The sequence below is a fragment of the Prinia subflava genome, chromosome 2 (genome assembly GCF_021018805.1).
Source record: "Prinia subflava isolate CZ2003 ecotype Zambia chromosome 2, Cam_Psub_1.2, whole genome shotgun sequence".
Taxonomy (NCBI): domain Eukaryota; kingdom Metazoa; phylum Chordata; class Aves; order Passeriformes; family Cisticolidae; genus Prinia; species Prinia subflava.
This window is the reverse complement of record NC_086248.1, coordinates 29,403,348-29,421,799: the sequence shown is the minus strand read 5'-3', so window position 1 is coordinate 29,421,799 and position 18,452 is coordinate 29,403,348. Positions and strand designations below refer to the sequence as shown.

Sequence of the window (18,452 nt, the reverse complement as noted above, 5' to 3'; positions counted from 1 at the left end):
GGTTTAACAGCAGGCTCATTGTACTGCCTGTGTTTGCTACTACAGTGTACCTCACTGCAAGCAGCAGTCTGGAATTCAGCAGAAGAAGGGCTCAAAACAGCCTAGAATTTCTCATCAAGGTTTACAGAGAATGAGGGAAGACCATGTCACCACAAACAGTAATCCTATCTTACCCCTGTAACATGGAAAAAGATAAATAAAAAGACTCAAGCTGTACTGTTAAAGAACTACCCAATGAGTGAAAATCACAATATAAAGGGTCATAAATAAGCTACCTGTTGGATCATAATGCTTTGCTGATGTAAATGTAATAGACAATTCAGGCAAAATTTATAGAACCTAGGAATAATCCTCAAAAGACAGAGAAGAAAGCACTTAGCTGTGAGTCAAAAGGTTTTCAACCATAAAATACATTTTAACATGCATAATGTTCACTACATTTCTGTTACATAGCTTTCAAAAAAAAAATAGTGACAGAATTCTTGGTTAAAGTGTTTACTTACATTGAAGGCATTAATTGCATTTTTATCATAATACTTCTTCTTTTCATATTTGTCCCTGATGAAAAATTCCACAGCTCTGGAAGTAGATAGTTTAAGGAAAATATGCATTCATATAAAAAGTAACATTAACCTAAAAGTTCATTGGTTATTCAGATTAAGAAAAACTACACCTGATTCATCTCATTTTGTGTTTTTAAAACAGCAGAACAAACCACTCCACACAGAACAACTGTTGCTGCAGTGCCCAAAGTGAGCTTCTTTGTACTACACAAAATTAATCAGTTTAATCTCTGAAGAAAACAAAAGGAGAAAGATAAGAGTATAAGTAACTCGTGTTCCACAATTTGAAATTGTGACATTTGAAAATGAATGAAATGAAAATAGGACATTTTCACCTGGTATTTATAAACTCCACGGCTGTAGTACTGAAAATACTTAAACAGTGGTACTCATATACAGTAAATAATTATAGTTTACCATCTTAACTTGGGAAAAAATACTTTCTCTTCATAAACAAGGTGAAATCTATATACCTGTTCTCTGATTTGCATATAATATATCAATTATCACATGCTGATCATAAACACTTTACTAAGTCCTCCGTAAGAGTCTCCTGTTAAAACAAACAGTTCTGTGGAAGGGAAAAAAAGCCAAAACAACTAGTGATAAAAAGATATTGAAGCAAAGATGGAAACAGCAGCAAGCACACTGCTGTAGAAAACCAGAACTAACAACTCAGTAGCTCAAAAGCGTAAAGGAAAGCCAATTGTTTTCCTCAATTATTCTTTCAGCTTCATAAAGCAGCTCATCCAAAGCAGTGTGAATACTTTAATTTTAGTAAAGCTGATTCTCTGGGATTGAAGAATAAATTTTAATTACTTTGTCCAGTCCATTCAAAAACTGATATTGCAACTGTGGAAGCTCAGACTCACTGCCTCAAACTTCCAAAGCAATTTTGCCTCAATTGATGGAAAGATACCCTTAGCTCCACATACTATGTCCTAAGACTAACATTGAATTCAGAGCACTTTGTCCCTTCATTCTGTGAATCAAATTTTATTGTCAAAAAATCATAGTTTCAAACTGTATGCAAGTGTCACCTGAAGACTGTTTCATAAAAGTTACAAAAATCAAAACACTACTTTCTACCTCTTTCCAAATATATATAAATTGTAAAGGGCAACCTGAGCACTTTGAAGGCACAACTATCTTAGTACTAATAGTGCAAAAAAATTATTAACTGTTGTTGGAAAAAACATTTTTTAAAGAGGAAACTAAAGCTGCCATACAAAAAAAAAAAAAATCACAATGGTCCTAAAAGTTAGCTTCTACACTACAGCATCCCTGAAAATACAAGGGAAGGAAAAGAATGCCAGAAAGATCACTCATGTGATTAAGAAGCAGAAATTAGGAGGGATCTTTAGCAGGAGATTTTGGGGAGATCCCACATACACATTTCTTCCGTGTCTCCACTTTACTACCTTAAAACTAGAAGTATATTATAGTGCTAAAGGAAGTTAAACACTAATATAGATGAACATATACAAAATTGACCATCCCATGCAAAACATTTTCAACATTTATCCAAAACAATGTTCAGAATATAAGAATATTCATAAGCAGAACACTGATGACATACTAAGCTGATTTTGTAGTGATACAATGGGCAAAGAAAAAAGGCAAAAAACATCCTTAACACAACAGCTTGTCATGAATGCCAAGTAAGTAAGTAGCTGCCAAAGTTATGGGATAATTGAGAAATAAATCAGAAAATGTTAGAATCACCTCTCCTAGCAGTACAGTGTTAAAGAAGAAAACACAGGCAATGAAATATGTTCAGTTGACTGAGTCCACCAGTTAGAAGCTAAAAACTATTCAAAAGGGTATGTAATAAATTCAAGGCAGACAGTGTAAAAAATATTATTTTGAAAGTCTCAAAATTAGGCTTTTGGTCTGATCTGACAACAAAGGCTTAATGCATTATTACTTCTCCTGCAGTAGCACCAGTGAATTTAAGTTAGCTGCAGCAAAAACAAAAAGTAGGTTTTAGTCAAAATGTTTCAATCATATGGCTAAAAAAAAATGTTCTAGAATATTACAGATGGAATTCTATGATGCTATCTGGTTCTAGTTATTTTTTTCTTATGTATTTTTAATTCAAAAGCTACTATAATATGAAAAAAGTATCTGTTTTACTCAAGTGCATTTTATAATGAGAAGTCTAACCCTTCCAAAAAAAAAAAATCTTCTGTCATAACATAGAGTGTAGTATCTAAAAAAGAGAAGAACCAGAAACACCTTTGTATGTAGCAAATTTAGATCAAGTTACAACTAAGTCTGTTTATCAGCTCCTGTAGCTGTGGAAAGACTCAGCTCACTTAAGATTAGGTGTTTAGGATCTCATTATAATTGAAGAGTTACAATAAGATAAGGTGATGCAAATCCTACCTATGGAATACCTTCACTAAATCAAGAAAAAACCCCGATTTAAATTAATGCCATTATATATTATCCTGTTAATTCAGTAAAGGTATTTAGTAAGAAAAGTTATTTATCTCCAGCAGATGGTTTTTCTTCCAACCCTTCCCATCCAGGTACACAGTGATAATCACACACTAACACAACTGGGTGCACTCAGAGAGCCTGGGTTTATTTATGTATTTCCACGCTAGTCACCTAGAGAAAGAAATCCATGCTTCACTAGAGTAAGATGCAATGGCTTATTTTACTTTACCATTCAGTTCATTATTTCCTGATCAAATGCTTCTAAACTTCAGATGGCAGATACTTAAGATACAGAAAATATTCAAGAGCTCTCCAGTATCACTCTAACTTCCTACATACAGGGAATTTATAAAGTCACCTCTTCTGAAAGTAAAAATAAATGGTGCTTGCCAAATCTCATTACGAAGTAGATATGCTATGACTGAAGTAATTTAAATCTTCTCTGAACTGCTCTCAACTTCCACTGTCATTTCTTATACAACAATATCAATGAAATAAATAACATAAGCTGACAAATGTAGCAGTTCCTTGAAACAGTCATAACCTCTCAATTGCATTAAAAGTCATTTCAATGTGAAAGCCAAAACAAAAAGGATACTGATCTGTTTGAGGTCTTCGGAAGTTCTCTGGCAGATTAGCTTCATAGAGTAGCCTTGCTTTAGTATTTCCCATTTCCTGCATGCACTAGGGAAAAGTGGTAGAGAACAGTTAGTTTGTGTCCATCGATCCTTTCAACTTAGGAAACAGTCAGAATGCTGCTGGAGTGCTTCAATGACATGACAAGTTTTTAACTTGGAGACCTCCCTGCTGCCACTTCTTGGGAGATATGGCCACAGCACAGGAGGGCTGTCTGCCCACACTTGATGGACAAAGCCAGCAACACTGATGCTGTCTGCAGTGTTAACCAACCCAATCCAGGGAAAGACAAGCTTTGATCTCTCAGGATGGCTCTTCAGACCAGGAAGACAAAGAGTAATGAAATTTGCCTGATGACAGGAAGAGGCTTCAGCCTGGAGCACACCTGGAAGAGTCAGTGCTTGATCCACCGAAAGAACACAACCAGATATCACAGAGATATGTGAGTGCTACTGTTCTTTTTCTTACTAAAAAGGCTTATAACACTTTTTCTACAGGTACAACCAAAAAGCAGCTTTCAGAGGCCCTGGGGCAAGGTAGAATACATCTAAAATGATACAGAAGTGAGAGGTAAACCAACTTCTGAAGTGAGTTTTATGAACTTGGGCTCAATACAGTAGAAGTATGATATATGCAAATGCTGTTGGATTGTAAAACATGTAAGCTGGGCATCATGACAAATGGAAATCCTTTCAGAAGTATTCCTGGCAGCCCTTCCAAATTGGAAGCATATTTGAAGATATTTCACCTGTATTTGCTCTGGCGTCCATTGATCCAAGTTGACAGACTTGACTCTTGATATATGAACCCCTAGATTTCGATGTATCCCAGCACATCTGATGCAGATAAAAACACCAGTGTTCCAAGAAGCCCATCTTGGTCCTAAAAAGAATGTGGAAATAAAACAATTATTTTCAAAATTCCATATCCTGTGAGGATTTTCTCTGGTATAATTCTATACCAGCAATGTGAATGAATAGGCTTGAATAAAGGCTTACCTCTGCTTCTCTAGAATATCTATCACTTTTAACAATTTCCAGTGTTAACAATTTTATTCACAGATTTCTACTTCCAAATAATGTCACAAAACATTAACTAGTCAAATTTATCTAGAAAGTTATATGTTGTGTCCACCTCCAAAACAACACAACAAGCAAACTTCAGAAAGTTGGCTTACTAGCAACAAGACTTTTGCTTGCATCTTAAACAATCTTTATGGCTATGCCTCAGATGAAGCATCAACAGAAACCAGTAGAAGTTGCTCCTTTTTCTCCATTTAAAAGTTTAAGACATGCATCTTTACTTAACTTGGAATTAAATGCAAGACATTCTTATATTAATGCAACATATACCTCATATATCACAGACTCCATAACAGTAGCATTCCAGCTCTCAGGAAATGATTAGACAGATTTGCAAAACCAACTGATAAGAATATCCATGTAAGAACGGTAGAAAACTGAGTGTTCAGTATCCTTGATTTCTAAACTACCATTCACAGCCAAATGGATTTTCTAACAGAATCAGGCTGATTTATTAACCATCATTGTTTTTCAACTGTGCTGGCATGTTGAAACAGTTAAAGTATTGCTGGCCTGAATTATCACAATGACACTCAAGATTTTTCTCTTGAAGCTACTACTCATTCTCCAATTAAACACATTTATATAATTTTATTCCAGCCCTGTACACCACCACTGTTAAAAAAATTACCTTGAAGCCCATCTAGTTCTGAGCTCTAAGGAGTTCAAAGATTAAATAATTACCATCAAAAGCAAGAATGCATATTGGAGAGTTGGAAAACATTTCAAGCAGTTATTTTCTATTTTTGTATGGCAGATATGCACCTAGACCACTCCTGCAAATGCAGTTGTTTGCATTTCAATATCAATATATTGTATGAACACTTTCCTGGGACCTGCAAAAGAGCTTCATGCTTCCCTCTCCTGATCTTTAGCTTAGCACGGTGTTGGTGTGACCCGGCAAACACCCAGAGCTGCTCACTCACTCTCCTTTCCTACAGGACAGGGAGAAAAGAGCTGCCAAGTGAGAAGTCTTGCAGACTGAGATAACAGTTTTATTAACTGAAGCAAAAATTGCACACAAAGGATTTCTTCAATACTTCCCATGGTCAGGCAGCTGTCCAGCCACTTCCTAGAAAGCTGCGCTTCAGCACCCACAACACTCGTTTTGGACATCACCATAACCAAGATTGTCCTTTCTTCCTTTCCTTGAGCATTTGTTGCTTGAGCACTTTATGCCATGGAATGGTCAATTAGAGTCAGCAGACACGGCAGGTGTGCTTCCTGCCCACCCACCACTCAGCCTTAAACTCTGGGGAACAGAATGGGATAAGAAAAGCCCTGATATTTTTCAAGCACTGTTCAAGCAATAGCCAAAACAAGGAAGCAGGAGAAATCCTTTCAGTTAGACTTCATTTGTTGGATTTGGTATCTGAAAATCCCAAGACACATTCTCAGATCCCCACATTTGCTGTAAGAAGCATACTCTTAGTGGAAATACTGGCAATACTTTGGGTAATCACCTTGCTTTTAATTTATCTTGTTCAATATCTCAGAAACCGAGAGCACTTGATGTCCACTGCTTGACCTTTAAGATCATAATCATTAAAATAACTGGCAGTTTTCACAATAAGTGCTATTATCATAAAATTAGATTTCATGGGTCAAAAGATCTAGGAATTACTCACCAAAACTAACACATCTTTTCCCATATGGCAATTTTACATTACAACTACCACTACTCAGATAAGAATTATCAGACTGTTTGTATTGTGTCTTAAATACTTTAACAAGTAGCAACCTATTGATCTGCCTTTCCTTTTTATTTCCCCCTATAAAACACTACAGACAAAATACTCACACGTGGTAGATTTATATTACAGGAAGGCCCCACTTAAAATTTATACTACTTTTAGTTTTAGTGCTCCAGAATAGAGTTTTGCAGGTCATTTGCCTCTACCTATTAATCAAGTTTCAGCTAAAATAATGTACCAGAAGAAAATAAAAAAACCTTCTTAGCCACTCCACTAAGATAGATCAAGTACCTTAGTTTATGTAAAAGATTAATCTAGCCATGACAGTTTAGAAACAGGTAAGATAAAGTCTTGTGTACACAACAGCTTCTCCAGTTTTTCCCCTGAAGTATAACCCATGTATCTTTTAAAAGCTGGAGCCAGCTTTCATCAGGTTACTACAGGGACAGAAGGTGTTTAACTACAGTATCTGTATGCTGTCCAAGTTTTTATCCCTATAGGGTGTTTACACAAGCACTATGAACATGTTACCACTGATGAGTTTGTACAACTACACATCACACGAGTTTCCTATTCTTCAGGTACTGCCTCAGCCATGAGATCCCAGATAGGCAAATTCTGCATTAATGAGACAAGACTGGAAGGAGGACTTGACATGACTGAATTTAAATACATTAAGAGAGAGGTTATTAACCTTTTAGTTAAAATATTACACTTGAAACTTTGTTAACAAAAAGTAAGACAACTTCTGAAGTAGATGGTTTTCTCCTGACAAAAAACCAGTTTTTGTATTTTCCCAAAAGCTCAAATTTCATTAATTTGTACTTATTTATTAAATAATTTTGGGAAATAAAATATATTCAAGCAATGAAGGAGCAAAATAAACAGTGGAATAACAGGCAAACCTGAGGCCAGACAAAAATATTCATGTGTAACCTCTGAATTTAATTCCGCATAATGACAATATGCAATATTAAACACTTCAAATGAAAAATGTTTTCATTAATCCAAATCAATCACAATCACAGTTAAGCACTAGGCAAAAGAAGTCAGAAATTATTTTCTGTGTGTGCATCAAACCAACTATGCTTGCATTAACCAAACAGTCAACTAAAGCCTAGGCTGCAAACCTTTCTGTGTGAAAAACGTTTAACAGTAATTTGGAGTGATTCAATAAACAACTTACAGTTTTGTCAATTCTGTATTAAGTCAAGACCCTTATTTCAGTACACAGGAAATATTTTGCACTCTCTCTCTCTGTAAATAGAAATATTTACAGATTTCTTTTTGCTGGCCCCTTAAAGATACATTTGGTTTCCTTTAGAAAAATTTTCAAGACTAACCTGGTTTATGTATTTTTGCTAGCCAATTAAGAAGATGGATATTTGGCTTCAGAAATGAAGACTGGACATCAAGAATCTCGATGACCTCTATTTCATACTATTTAAAACACCTTTATGTGTCATCAGTAATGCTGTCTTACCTACCAAGAACTGCACCATACACAGCAACTTCAGTCAGCCAATAACACAAAACATTTGTCATGTTTGACATATGTCTTAATGCAACTATAATTTTGTTCTTCTGAAAGCCATTCAAATTTTTACTAGAAATGCCAACATGGACTTCAGCAGCTTGCTGCACCACTCCAATATAAAAATACATTTGAAGTTACTTCTTCATCATCTAAGATATAGATAACTGCTTGAAAATATTTTCAGTCTCTTTCATCCTTTACTAAAGTTAATTTTAGGAAAAAAAGCCATAGGACTGAAAATGACTAATATTTATACTATACTATAAATTAGAATACTGTGAAGCCCCTGGAACACTGCCCAGCTGAACAAAGGAAAAAACTTCAGCAACCCTAAGACAGATTCCTGCTTCCAAGATAAGAATCAAATTTTTTCTCTTCACTCTAAACTTTCTTTTCCATATTTTTTATACACCACCTACTGGTTAGACCTAAATTCCCATTTCAGTTCATAGCAGGTGGTTGTGAAGGTGTGTACTGTCTTCTAGAGAAATGATGACAAGATTTTGAATGCATAAGGCCATACACAATCTAAGGAAGCCTTAAAATAATGAGGTTATTTTTTTAGGCCCACAAGATTTATTGTGTGTATTTAGTCTTACCCACAACTGTAATTTAGATGCCTTCATAAAAAGGAGTGACTGATTTTGACTGGAAATCTAAACACAGCACAAGTGCAAGTTTCTTGTAAGAACTAAACAGAAAGGTGGGTTTGAGCTATCATATGGCTTCACAAAAATTAATTTGGAGCCTTGGCTATTACATGTTAAATGGAAAACATCAAGTAACATTTTCCAATACTGGGGTTGGCTGGGATGGAGTTAACTTGCTGCATTGCAGCTCCTATGGAGATGTGCTTTGGATTTGTGACCAAAACAGTGCTGGTAACAATAATGCTTTGGCTAAAGCTGGACAGTGCTTGCACAGAGTCAAGAATTATTTTTCCACCCCCACCCAGCAGGCAGGCAGTGGGCAAGAGGCCAGGAGGGGAGTCAGGGACATCAGACCCCAACTGACCAAAGGGACATCCCAAATAGATATTGGAATTCAGTCAGATGCATACAAACAGCACTAACTTTGACATATTCATGGTATTTAAGAAGTCCTTTATTAGAGACCATCTGGGCTGTAAGAATGAAACAAATATGTAGCGACCAAGAAAAATGTAGCCTGTTTTATCTTTAAGTTTTCAGAGGTTTTAGGTAACTCATGATTTTAAGAAAAAACCTGGAAAGTTTATGCTCAGTTACAGTAGACTTCCATGCCAGTATAGTTATTATATAAAACCAACATTCTCCCTACTCACAGAAATATCTACAGCTACTAAAAAACTGTGAACACTTCTAAAACCAACTTCAGCTGTTTGAAGTTTTTAAGCAATAAAGAGCTTGAAAGCAATTTACATAATTTTAGATAAAAGTCTTCAGATAAGTTGATTTCAAGCCAATTTTTAAATCACTGAAAAATCTCACATTCAATTCACATGCCATTCTTTCATTCTAAAGTGTGCATTCACACCAAAGTGTGAATTTTGCGATAAAGGCAGCATTTTTACATATTCTCTGGTGAGGCGAAAGCTTTTCTCTCAACATATTTCAAAATCTTTCCCATTTTTCCCTCACATTTTCCTTTTTGCAGGATACAATTTTTGATGACAGATTTCTCCTTCATATTATTTAAACTGGACTCATACCTTGCACATGCTTAATGTTTGTGCACGTACTCCCAAGCATCACTTTCTCCTCTGTCCCCATTAACTCACTTTGTAAGGACCATGTGCTCTGCTCCACTATTTTAGAAAGAAGCTGACTGAAGAAGCCCCAATAAAAATTCACACGTTGCTGACAAACTCTCCTAATGCACCTCCACATGATATAGCTATCTATTTGTGAATACAGCTGACATATATCTTTGGGCAGAATAATGACAGGAATTGTAATGCTGAAGCTAGTATAGTGCATTTTCAAAGGAAACAAAATACAAAGTACATTAGTGTCTGCATGTCCAAGATTTTTTACTCCAGCTGCTCAAGTTTTATTTTCCATCAGAACACACATAATACTGCATCAGGTATAAAACAAGGCTTATACAATATGGTTAATTTAAAATGCTGAGGAAAATGTACTTTTATCAATGTTACAAAAAATGTGAAAGCCTCATATACTAACTGTATATGAATCCAAGCAGTCAATACAGTGTGAAACATTGCTTTAACTCTCCATTAGTTAGTTTAAAAAAACTTTTAAAGTGTTTTAAACATCTCAGTCAACAATCCATCCTCTAATCAGCTTCCACCTGCAGTCAGAAATTAGCGAGAAGTGTTATACACTATCAGGCAAGACTGGGCTGGAGTAGGAAAACCTGTCACACAAACATGCCAGGAAAAAAAAAAAAGAAAGAAAAAACAAACAAACAAACAAAAAACAAACAAAACCAAACCAAACAAACAAAAAACAACCAAAAAACAAGCAGTGGAGACCAGAACAAACTAAAAAGAGGCAAAAGAAAATGAAAGTATCTGAATATGACATAACTGGGAGACATCCACAAAGGAGCAACAATAAGATCACTGCAGATTTGACTATAAAGTCAAACGATGATGGTTGCTTCCTTTATTACACCAATTCAGAGTTTCCTTCCCTCCATCACTCCACCACCATCTGTTCAACTTACTGTAACTGCAGTTAACACTGAAACACTCCTTTCGCTCAATACAGGTGCTGACCCCTCTCATGAAACATCTGAAGTTATAGAGAGAACACAGAGGTCTGAATTGGGGTGAAAAAAGCAAGCATGAAGCCTTTCAATTTTACATGTGTTGTCAAAGGGAAGGATAACTGTTTTACAGCTCAGCAAACAATTCTGAATCCTTTGCAATATGTGCATAAAAGCAGCTTGCCAGGAAACTGTAAGTTTTGAGATAAAGTTTTAAATGAAAAAAGCTTGTCAAAACTAGCTTTAAATAAGGATTGTATGATAGAGGCACAGAAACACAAAGTTAGTTTTCATTTTACATTCTTGCAGTTACCAGTTAGAAATTTTACAAGGAAGCCGAGTATTACACATGATAGAGTATTAATTTTGCATCTCTAATATTGTCTGTAGCAAACTTATCTTGGGCCAACATCTTTAAAGACTGCTGACAGACTACAATTCCTTTTTTCTCTCAACAGCACCCTGCCTGTCCTTTACCATAAAGCCCAGTGAAGTTACTTTAATTGTCATTTGTTTCCCCAAATCCTGCTGCGGTTTGACAGACCTGATTTGCCAAAGAACTGGCTCCATCTTGTGGAACAGAGCATTAACTACAAGAGAATAGACACACTTGACTCATGCTGAGTGCCTGATAGGCGGTTCCCAAAGCTATCACTTTTGGCCAAAGAACGCCTCAGTCGATGCATCAATCCAAGCATACCCATGCAGTGCTCTCTCTCTTTGCATTACTCCCACACCCAATTCATACTGCTCAAGTGTTCTGCCACTCAAGATTTCAACCAAGTTAGGAAAGAATATCTTTTAAAAACATCTGTAACTCCGCCAAGCTGAGATACAAATAAAGATTGTGAACAGGAAACAAGCACTCTTTCATAGTAGGTAGACAGAAAAGAAGGCAAACAAGTAAGCAGCAGTTGGTATTTTATGTAATTCAACTCAATACAAGAAGATCAGAGTCAGTGCAAGAGAGTCCTTTCTCCAGATGCTACTCAGGGAAGAACAAAAGAACAAGGTCAAACTTGGAGATTTCTCCAAGTTCCTCTCCTCAAAACATAACACACTATACAGCGATTAAATCAAAATAATACTGAAATGCTCCAAACAAATAATTTACTATTATGCATTTTTGGTCTAATCCTGCTGGTTCAAAGATCATCTCTTACTAATTTAATTGGCAGTTGCCTAATTTTTCATACAAAAGGTAGATCTCACCATCTCCATTTCTGGTTCACTGACTCCTGGGCTGGATGGTGTGGGGGGATTGAAACAAATCCTTCAAGAAAACAGCACCCACCCATCCCCAACACAAAAAGCTTAACTGAAATGTTAATGTCCACTGAAACGGACTTTGTGAATTAACCAAATCTTTGCAAGAATGAAAGATCTTGAAGCAAAGGAAATCATGCAAGAACCACAGTACAAGAATCTTTATTCTATGAAATGTTCTTCAAGGCCCTTGAACCTTAAGTCATTTGAGACTACTGATAAAGGACTATTTACTTGTCACTTGATCCACTGAATTAGTTTCTGATTAAACAGAACAAATAACCTGAAGCATGGCCTCACATCACATCTACTCCCCACATTAAGCATGATTTCCCTTACTGTAGAAGAGATTTCCTTGCTTTATCTCCATACCCACAACTGGGAAAACCATACAAGCTCAGTCTTTGTGTGGTTTTAAGGTGTCAAAATATGCAGCAAAATACTGTTTTATAATAACAAAGGGCATAAATGGTAGTTGTTAGCAGTCTTTTACAGCTGGCTTAGTAAGCCTGTGCTCCAAGAGTCCTCCAAGAGTCAAGATCATATTTTGAGAACTTGAAATTCACCACATTTAGAAAAGCGTGACAGGAGTTCAAATAAGAACTGTCTGTAACAGGCTGTTTTCATATTTTTAAATAAAATTAAACTCAACATCATGAAGCTGCACTGAAGGCAGACAACTCAAGCACACTGTTCCAGAGTCCAGCCTAATAGCAGCTAGATTCACACGGTACAAGGTATACTGCAGGAACAGTGGGAAGACGAGCCTCAGAGGCATTGCTCAGCTATTTTAGCCAGTGTCTGGTAGGTGGTAAAGAGTTGCATGGGCAGAATTCCTCCAAGTCTGTCTTTTGGTTTGGATAACCATTTTTCATGAAAGCCATCAAAAAATCCATTAAAGGCAGACTTATTCATAACTCCAAATAGGCTCTGTAGAGGTATCATGAATGAGACTCTTCCCACACACAACCATGTCCCACCTCTATACGTCAGAGAGAGAAATATGTATTAGTTTCAATTATTCCTTCAGCTTACTTATCTACTTGCTTTTGTCGCATCAAAAATTGCCAAAAGCATTTCAAAGAAATTTCAAGGGTTGTATCCAGCCTCAACCAGAAAAGAAGTACAATGACATGAATGTTCCTTCAATTGTATGTTAAGCCACAAAATCAAGTGGCTGGCTTCATAACAACTTTAATTCTGGAATGCATCCAAGTAATTTCAAACAGCAGAAGCTTCATACAGAAAATTAAGTGTGGAATATTAAAGTGCAATTTGTAAATCAGAGGACTGGCTGGTTACATTAACTATCAGAGATACACAGGTAATGGCAGTTTATTCTTGAAATGAACAGGTCTTTTTCTTGTCTAAGAGCCATTTGGCACAAGCAATCTTGTAAGGTGACAAAGAAAAAAAAATGTGCCTTATTAACAAATAGTCAGCTACTAAAAATCTTTTTGACTGTGAGAAGATAAGCTTACTTTTCCAAAATAAAGCCATTTTATCAAATATTAGGTGATTATAGGACATAAAAGCTAAGTTGCGAAATAAAATACAATATTTAGAGTTCACCATAAAGTCATATACACAAATACACAGTTGATCCCACCTCATGTAAATTACAACAAAAAGGACATTATGATGGTTTTTTGGAATTTGGTCCCCAAATCATCACCAAGACCACCTATTTATCTTACAAATGAGATGACAGGATTTAAAAAGAAACCTACCTTTTTAAAACACTTATTCTAATGAAAACATCACTTTAACTCAGTGTTTTGCAATGAAACTTCCTTAAAAACCATCTCCCAAAGTTTGCATTCCTGACTTGGAAATACTTTACAGCTCAGATTTCACCCATCCTCACACTACCCAGGTAAGCAGAATCATAAGCAACTTCTGAACTGTCAAGAGAGCAGCTCCTGACCCTTGGCTGGCAACCATGCCTGGACAACCCAAGCATCTGCAGCTACAGGGGGAGAACACATGCAGAGTACACAGGACACAGCCACAGCACTCCTACCAGCCTTGTGGGTGCTACAGCAGCCTTTGGAAAGGAAAGTCAGTGCCCCAAGTACCAGAAATGACAGAGGCACCAACCCTGGTATATTCAATAACCTAACTGCTTCAGAAATAAAATTTCAATTTGGCTGAGGGGTAGCGCTCCAATTTTATCCTGCCTGTTCACTTGTGAAGAGAAAGACTGCTTGTGTCAGAGTTCAGGCTGCAAGAATAAGGTGTGCAAGCTGTCATTTCCTGTTAGCAGCATTTGGTACTTTCTAAAAAAGACAAGGTTATGTAGCATATAACAATATCAGTAGGAAGCTTCTGGAGCAGGTACAGACTGCAATTATTCCCTTGTCAGCAAGGAAATGCTGAAACACTTACTGTTTTAAGTTTACAATTTATATTCATTTTACATGCAGAAATAAAAGGAGAATGGGGAACAGTGAGCTCTTACAAACTGTTTTCATTAGCTGATAGCTAAGCATTAGGTAAAAGCATCACTGAAAAGAAAAAGAAATGTATAGATCTATGCTATTATGTTAGGATGTAACAACCCTTCTGCATACCCAGGCAAAGGCTAAAGATTATGTAAGCACCTGCTACAAAAAAACCCCTTCAGTCAGTAATTGAAGTTCATCCTTTAACGATGACACAAACCTCAGAGTAAGATTTGTTTGCAAGACAGGCTATAAACAAGAATGAACCTTTCTCTCCAGACATGTTATCTAGCAAATGTATTAATCAGCTTCCCTTTACCATCGTTCCTCAAATATAACTGAAGAGATCCCAAATAAACACTCCACAAACTGTACAACCTCTGTGCAGTTCTCAGTGACTCCAGAGATGTGCTGGAGGTAACAGGATGGTAAATGCACCCCCATAACCCCTCCAACAAGAACCTACATTTGAAAAAAGATGCAGAGAAACCAGAGATTCAAGCTTCTTTATCCAAGAGCCATAGAATCAAAATCTTTAAGGTTGGGAAAGACATCTTGAAGTTCTACCATTAACCAAACATGGTCAAGTACCACATCTACCTGTCCTTTAACACTTCCAGGGATCATGATTCAGCACTTCAGGCAGTGGAGCTGGGCAGCCTGTTCCAATGCCTGACCAACTTTTCAGTGAAGAAATCTTCCTCAATATCTCATCTAAACCTTCTCTAACACAATTTGAGGCCATTTCCTCCTGTCTTGCCTTCAAGAAAGGGGCAACCTCCACCTGGCTACCTCCTTTCAGGGAGTTACAGAAAGTGATTAGGGCTCCCCTGAGCCTCCTCCTCTCCAGGCTGAACACCCCCAGCGCCCTCAGCTGCTCCTCACAGGACTTGCATTCCAGACCCTCCACCAGCTCTGCTGCCCTTCTCTGGACTCCAGAACCTCAATGTCCTTCTTGTAGTGAGGGGCCCAGAGCTGGATTTGAGGTGCAGCCACACCAGTGCCAAGCAAAGAGGGACAATCCCTGCCCTGGTACTGCTGGCCACACTGTTGCTGACACAGGCCAGGATGCCATTGGCCTTCTTGGCCACATGGGCACAGCCTGGCTCATGTTCAGCTGCTGTTAACCTGCACCACCAGGTCCTCATCCATCCAACTTCCCAATCACTCTGCCCCCAGCCTGTAGCACTACAGGGCATTGTTGTGACCCAAGGGCAGGACCCAGCTCTTGGCCTTGTTGAACCTCATACAACTGACCTCAGCCCATTGACAGAGCCTGTTGAGATGCTTCTGTGAAGCTCTCCTGCTTCCTTCCAGCAAATCAAAAGTCCCACCCAACTTAGTATCATCTGTAAACTCATTGAAGGTGCACTCAATCCACTCATCCAGATCATTGACAGAGATATTAAACAGGACTGGACCCTGGGGAACCCCACTAGTGACCAGATGGATGTGACTCCATTCACCACTCTCTGGGCATGGCCACCTAGTCAGTTTATACTGAGAGAAAAATGCCCCCGTTCAAGCCATGAGCAGGCAAAGCAAAGTGCCAAATTTCAGGCTCTAGACAGTAGAAATACACTGAAATCCTCTATAATGACCAGTCAGATTGCTTCTTGTACCAATCCTCTCTGCTATATTCATTTGTGTGGGGATGGAGTTTATTTCCTTCGTAGAAAGCCCTGTGGTGGTGTGTTCTGAATCTGTGACCAAAACAGTGTCAATAACACACCAATGTTTTAGCTATTGCTGAGCAGGGCTTACACAGCACTGAGGCATTTTCTGCTTTTCAGACTGTCCTGCCAGTGAGGAGGCTGGGGGTGGGCAAGTGGCCAGAAGGGGACACAGCTGAGACATCTGACCAATGGGACATAAACACTATACTCAGCAATAAAAGCTGGAGTAAGGAGAAAGGAGAGACATTTGGAGTGAATAACTACATAACTGTTACATGTAACAGAACTCTGCTTTTCTGGAGAAGGCTGAACACCCACCTGCTGCCACTAAATAGTGAATTAATTCCTTATTTTGCTTTGCTTGTGGGCACAGCTTTTGCTTTACCTGTCTTTATCTCAACCCATGAGTTTTCCCACTCTTACTCTTCTGAGTCTCTCTGCCATCCCACTAGCATCCACATCATCCACATTCACTGCAGACATTCTCCTACATTCCTCCTCTATACACTGCCTCACTTCCTCTTCAGGTTATGTAGATCAGATCAAGTAGATTTTTAGGCTGCACCATTCATCTCTCTTACCTACAGAGAGCCTATTGGCCCACCCTCAAACACTAATATACCACAGCTCTCGGGCACAGGAATGGCCTACCTTGCAAATGCAACTCTAGCCTTGACCCTTGTAACAATAATATATGTATACTGTATATATACTGTAACAATATTATCAATCTTCAGAGCAGAACTTTCAGTGGAGCTCAGGGTACTAAACTGACAGAAGACCAGGGGAAAAGAACAGGCTGAAGAGGACAGGCAGAATCATGCCCTTTCTGCACTTCTGAAGCACCAATGTCATAGACAACCCCTTCCACAAATGCCCAGGACCTGCACACCAGGGTAGTTACACCCCAATAATGCATTCTGCCCAAGTCTCAGCTAATGGATCACACTTTCAACAGCCCTCCCTGAAGCTGGGTTTGAGCCAATACACACAACAGAAGGTATCGATGCTCTGTGAGGTGTATCTTCTAAAGAGCAGGTGTTAAAAAACTTCTGTATTTCCTCAGTCAGTGAACAAAAAAGTATAATCTAGGCATAAATGAACTTCCTGACGTCACTTAGATTAATTTGATGTTTAAATCAGATCTAATTAGATCATGCTGCTTAGAGCTTTGCTCAGTTGTTTTGAACAGCTCTAAGGTATATTCCACCATCTCTTTGAGGAAAAACTCAGTCCAGTATTTGAAAATTTTGCGTATTTTTAAACCACAAAGTAACTAACTTATACCCAAATCAAATGCATCATGCCATGCATATTTAAGGCTTAAATGTGCTTTGCATTTTTCTAAAGGTATCTTCTTGCTTCATAAAACTATGTTGGTCTCCTGCATGATGATACTAAATTAAATACAATTCAAACTAACACAGTTAAACATTCCAGCATGACAGACAATCATCAATACTCAGACATCATTATATCAGCTGCATGTGACTGAGAAAGAAAAGAACAAATTTACTTTTAAGTAGTGTTCTTCCCAGCTGATTTAACTAGATTTGCATTTCAAAAAAATGAAGAGAAAGTTGGGAGGGATTTTGTGCAAGTTATTTTTTCAAAGTGATCTTCTGTAGTTTGTGTAGAAAATAAGTTGTGGCTATACAGTATTTTTCCTCAAAATATCACTTTCTTCAGATGCCAGAAGAGAAATTGAATACAATAGCAAAGCAGTCAGTGCATACAGTCTGGAGTACAAAACTGTGACTGAGTTCCAAGTAGGATTAAAGTTGCTTGAGAAGTTATGAATTCTCCAGATGTGCTCTCAAAACTCTGCAAGACTCTCAAGCATGAGGTCTTGGATTTGTTGTATTTTTTACATTCTCATATAAGACCGAACACTTGACAGAATCCTTTTGTTCCATAAATGTATTTTTGGAGTAACGTTCTTTAAGCAGGCACTCCATGAACACTCAAGCTCCACAGAAATTGCAGTGAACAAGGCAAGTGGCAAGGGGTAATTAGCATTCCTTCTTTCAGAAGTTGCTTGCTCTATGCTGCAGAACACCTAGAAAATTGAACCAAGGCTTCAGAGTCTTTATTAATGAAAATGACAGTTACTTTGTACTTAGAACACAAAAGAAATCCTCAGCAGTTGTGTTGAATAAACCCTGTCTGGTCATCATGCACTCACCAAAGAGGAAAAAATAAGATAAACCCCCCCGGGCCAAGATAAAGGCAGTTTAATAAAGAAAAGCAAAGGCCATCTGCAGAAGTAAGAAGAAAAATATTTATTCTCCTACCAGCAGGTGATACCCACTTCCTGTCTCAGTAGAGGTCTCAGTACACAGTTGCTCTGGAAGACAAACACCCTAACAACAAAACCTCTCCATCCCCCTGCTTTCT

The 18,452-nt window shown here is 37.7% G+C and overlaps 1 protein-coding gene across 4 annotated transcripts in view; it reads right to left on the bottom strand.

Moving 5' to 3' along the window:
* Positions 1 to 18,452, bottom strand: part of SMAP1 (small ArfGAP 1) — a 90,741-nt gene that overhangs the window by 59,706 nt on the left and 12,583 nt on the right. For all 4 annotated transcript variants that reach the window (XM_063389448.1, XM_063389447.1, XM_063389450.1 and 1 more), the window contains exons 2-4: positions 4,393 to 4,526; positions 3,607 to 3,692; positions 504 to 579 (exon numbers count right to left, since the gene is read on the bottom strand). In XM_063389448.1, coding sequence (XP_063245518.1) covers positions 504 to 579; positions 3,607 to 3,692; positions 4,393 to 4,526 — 296 coding nt within the window. The remainder of the gene's footprint in view (positions 1 to 503; positions 580 to 3,606; positions 3,693 to 4,392; positions 4,527 to 18,452) is intronic.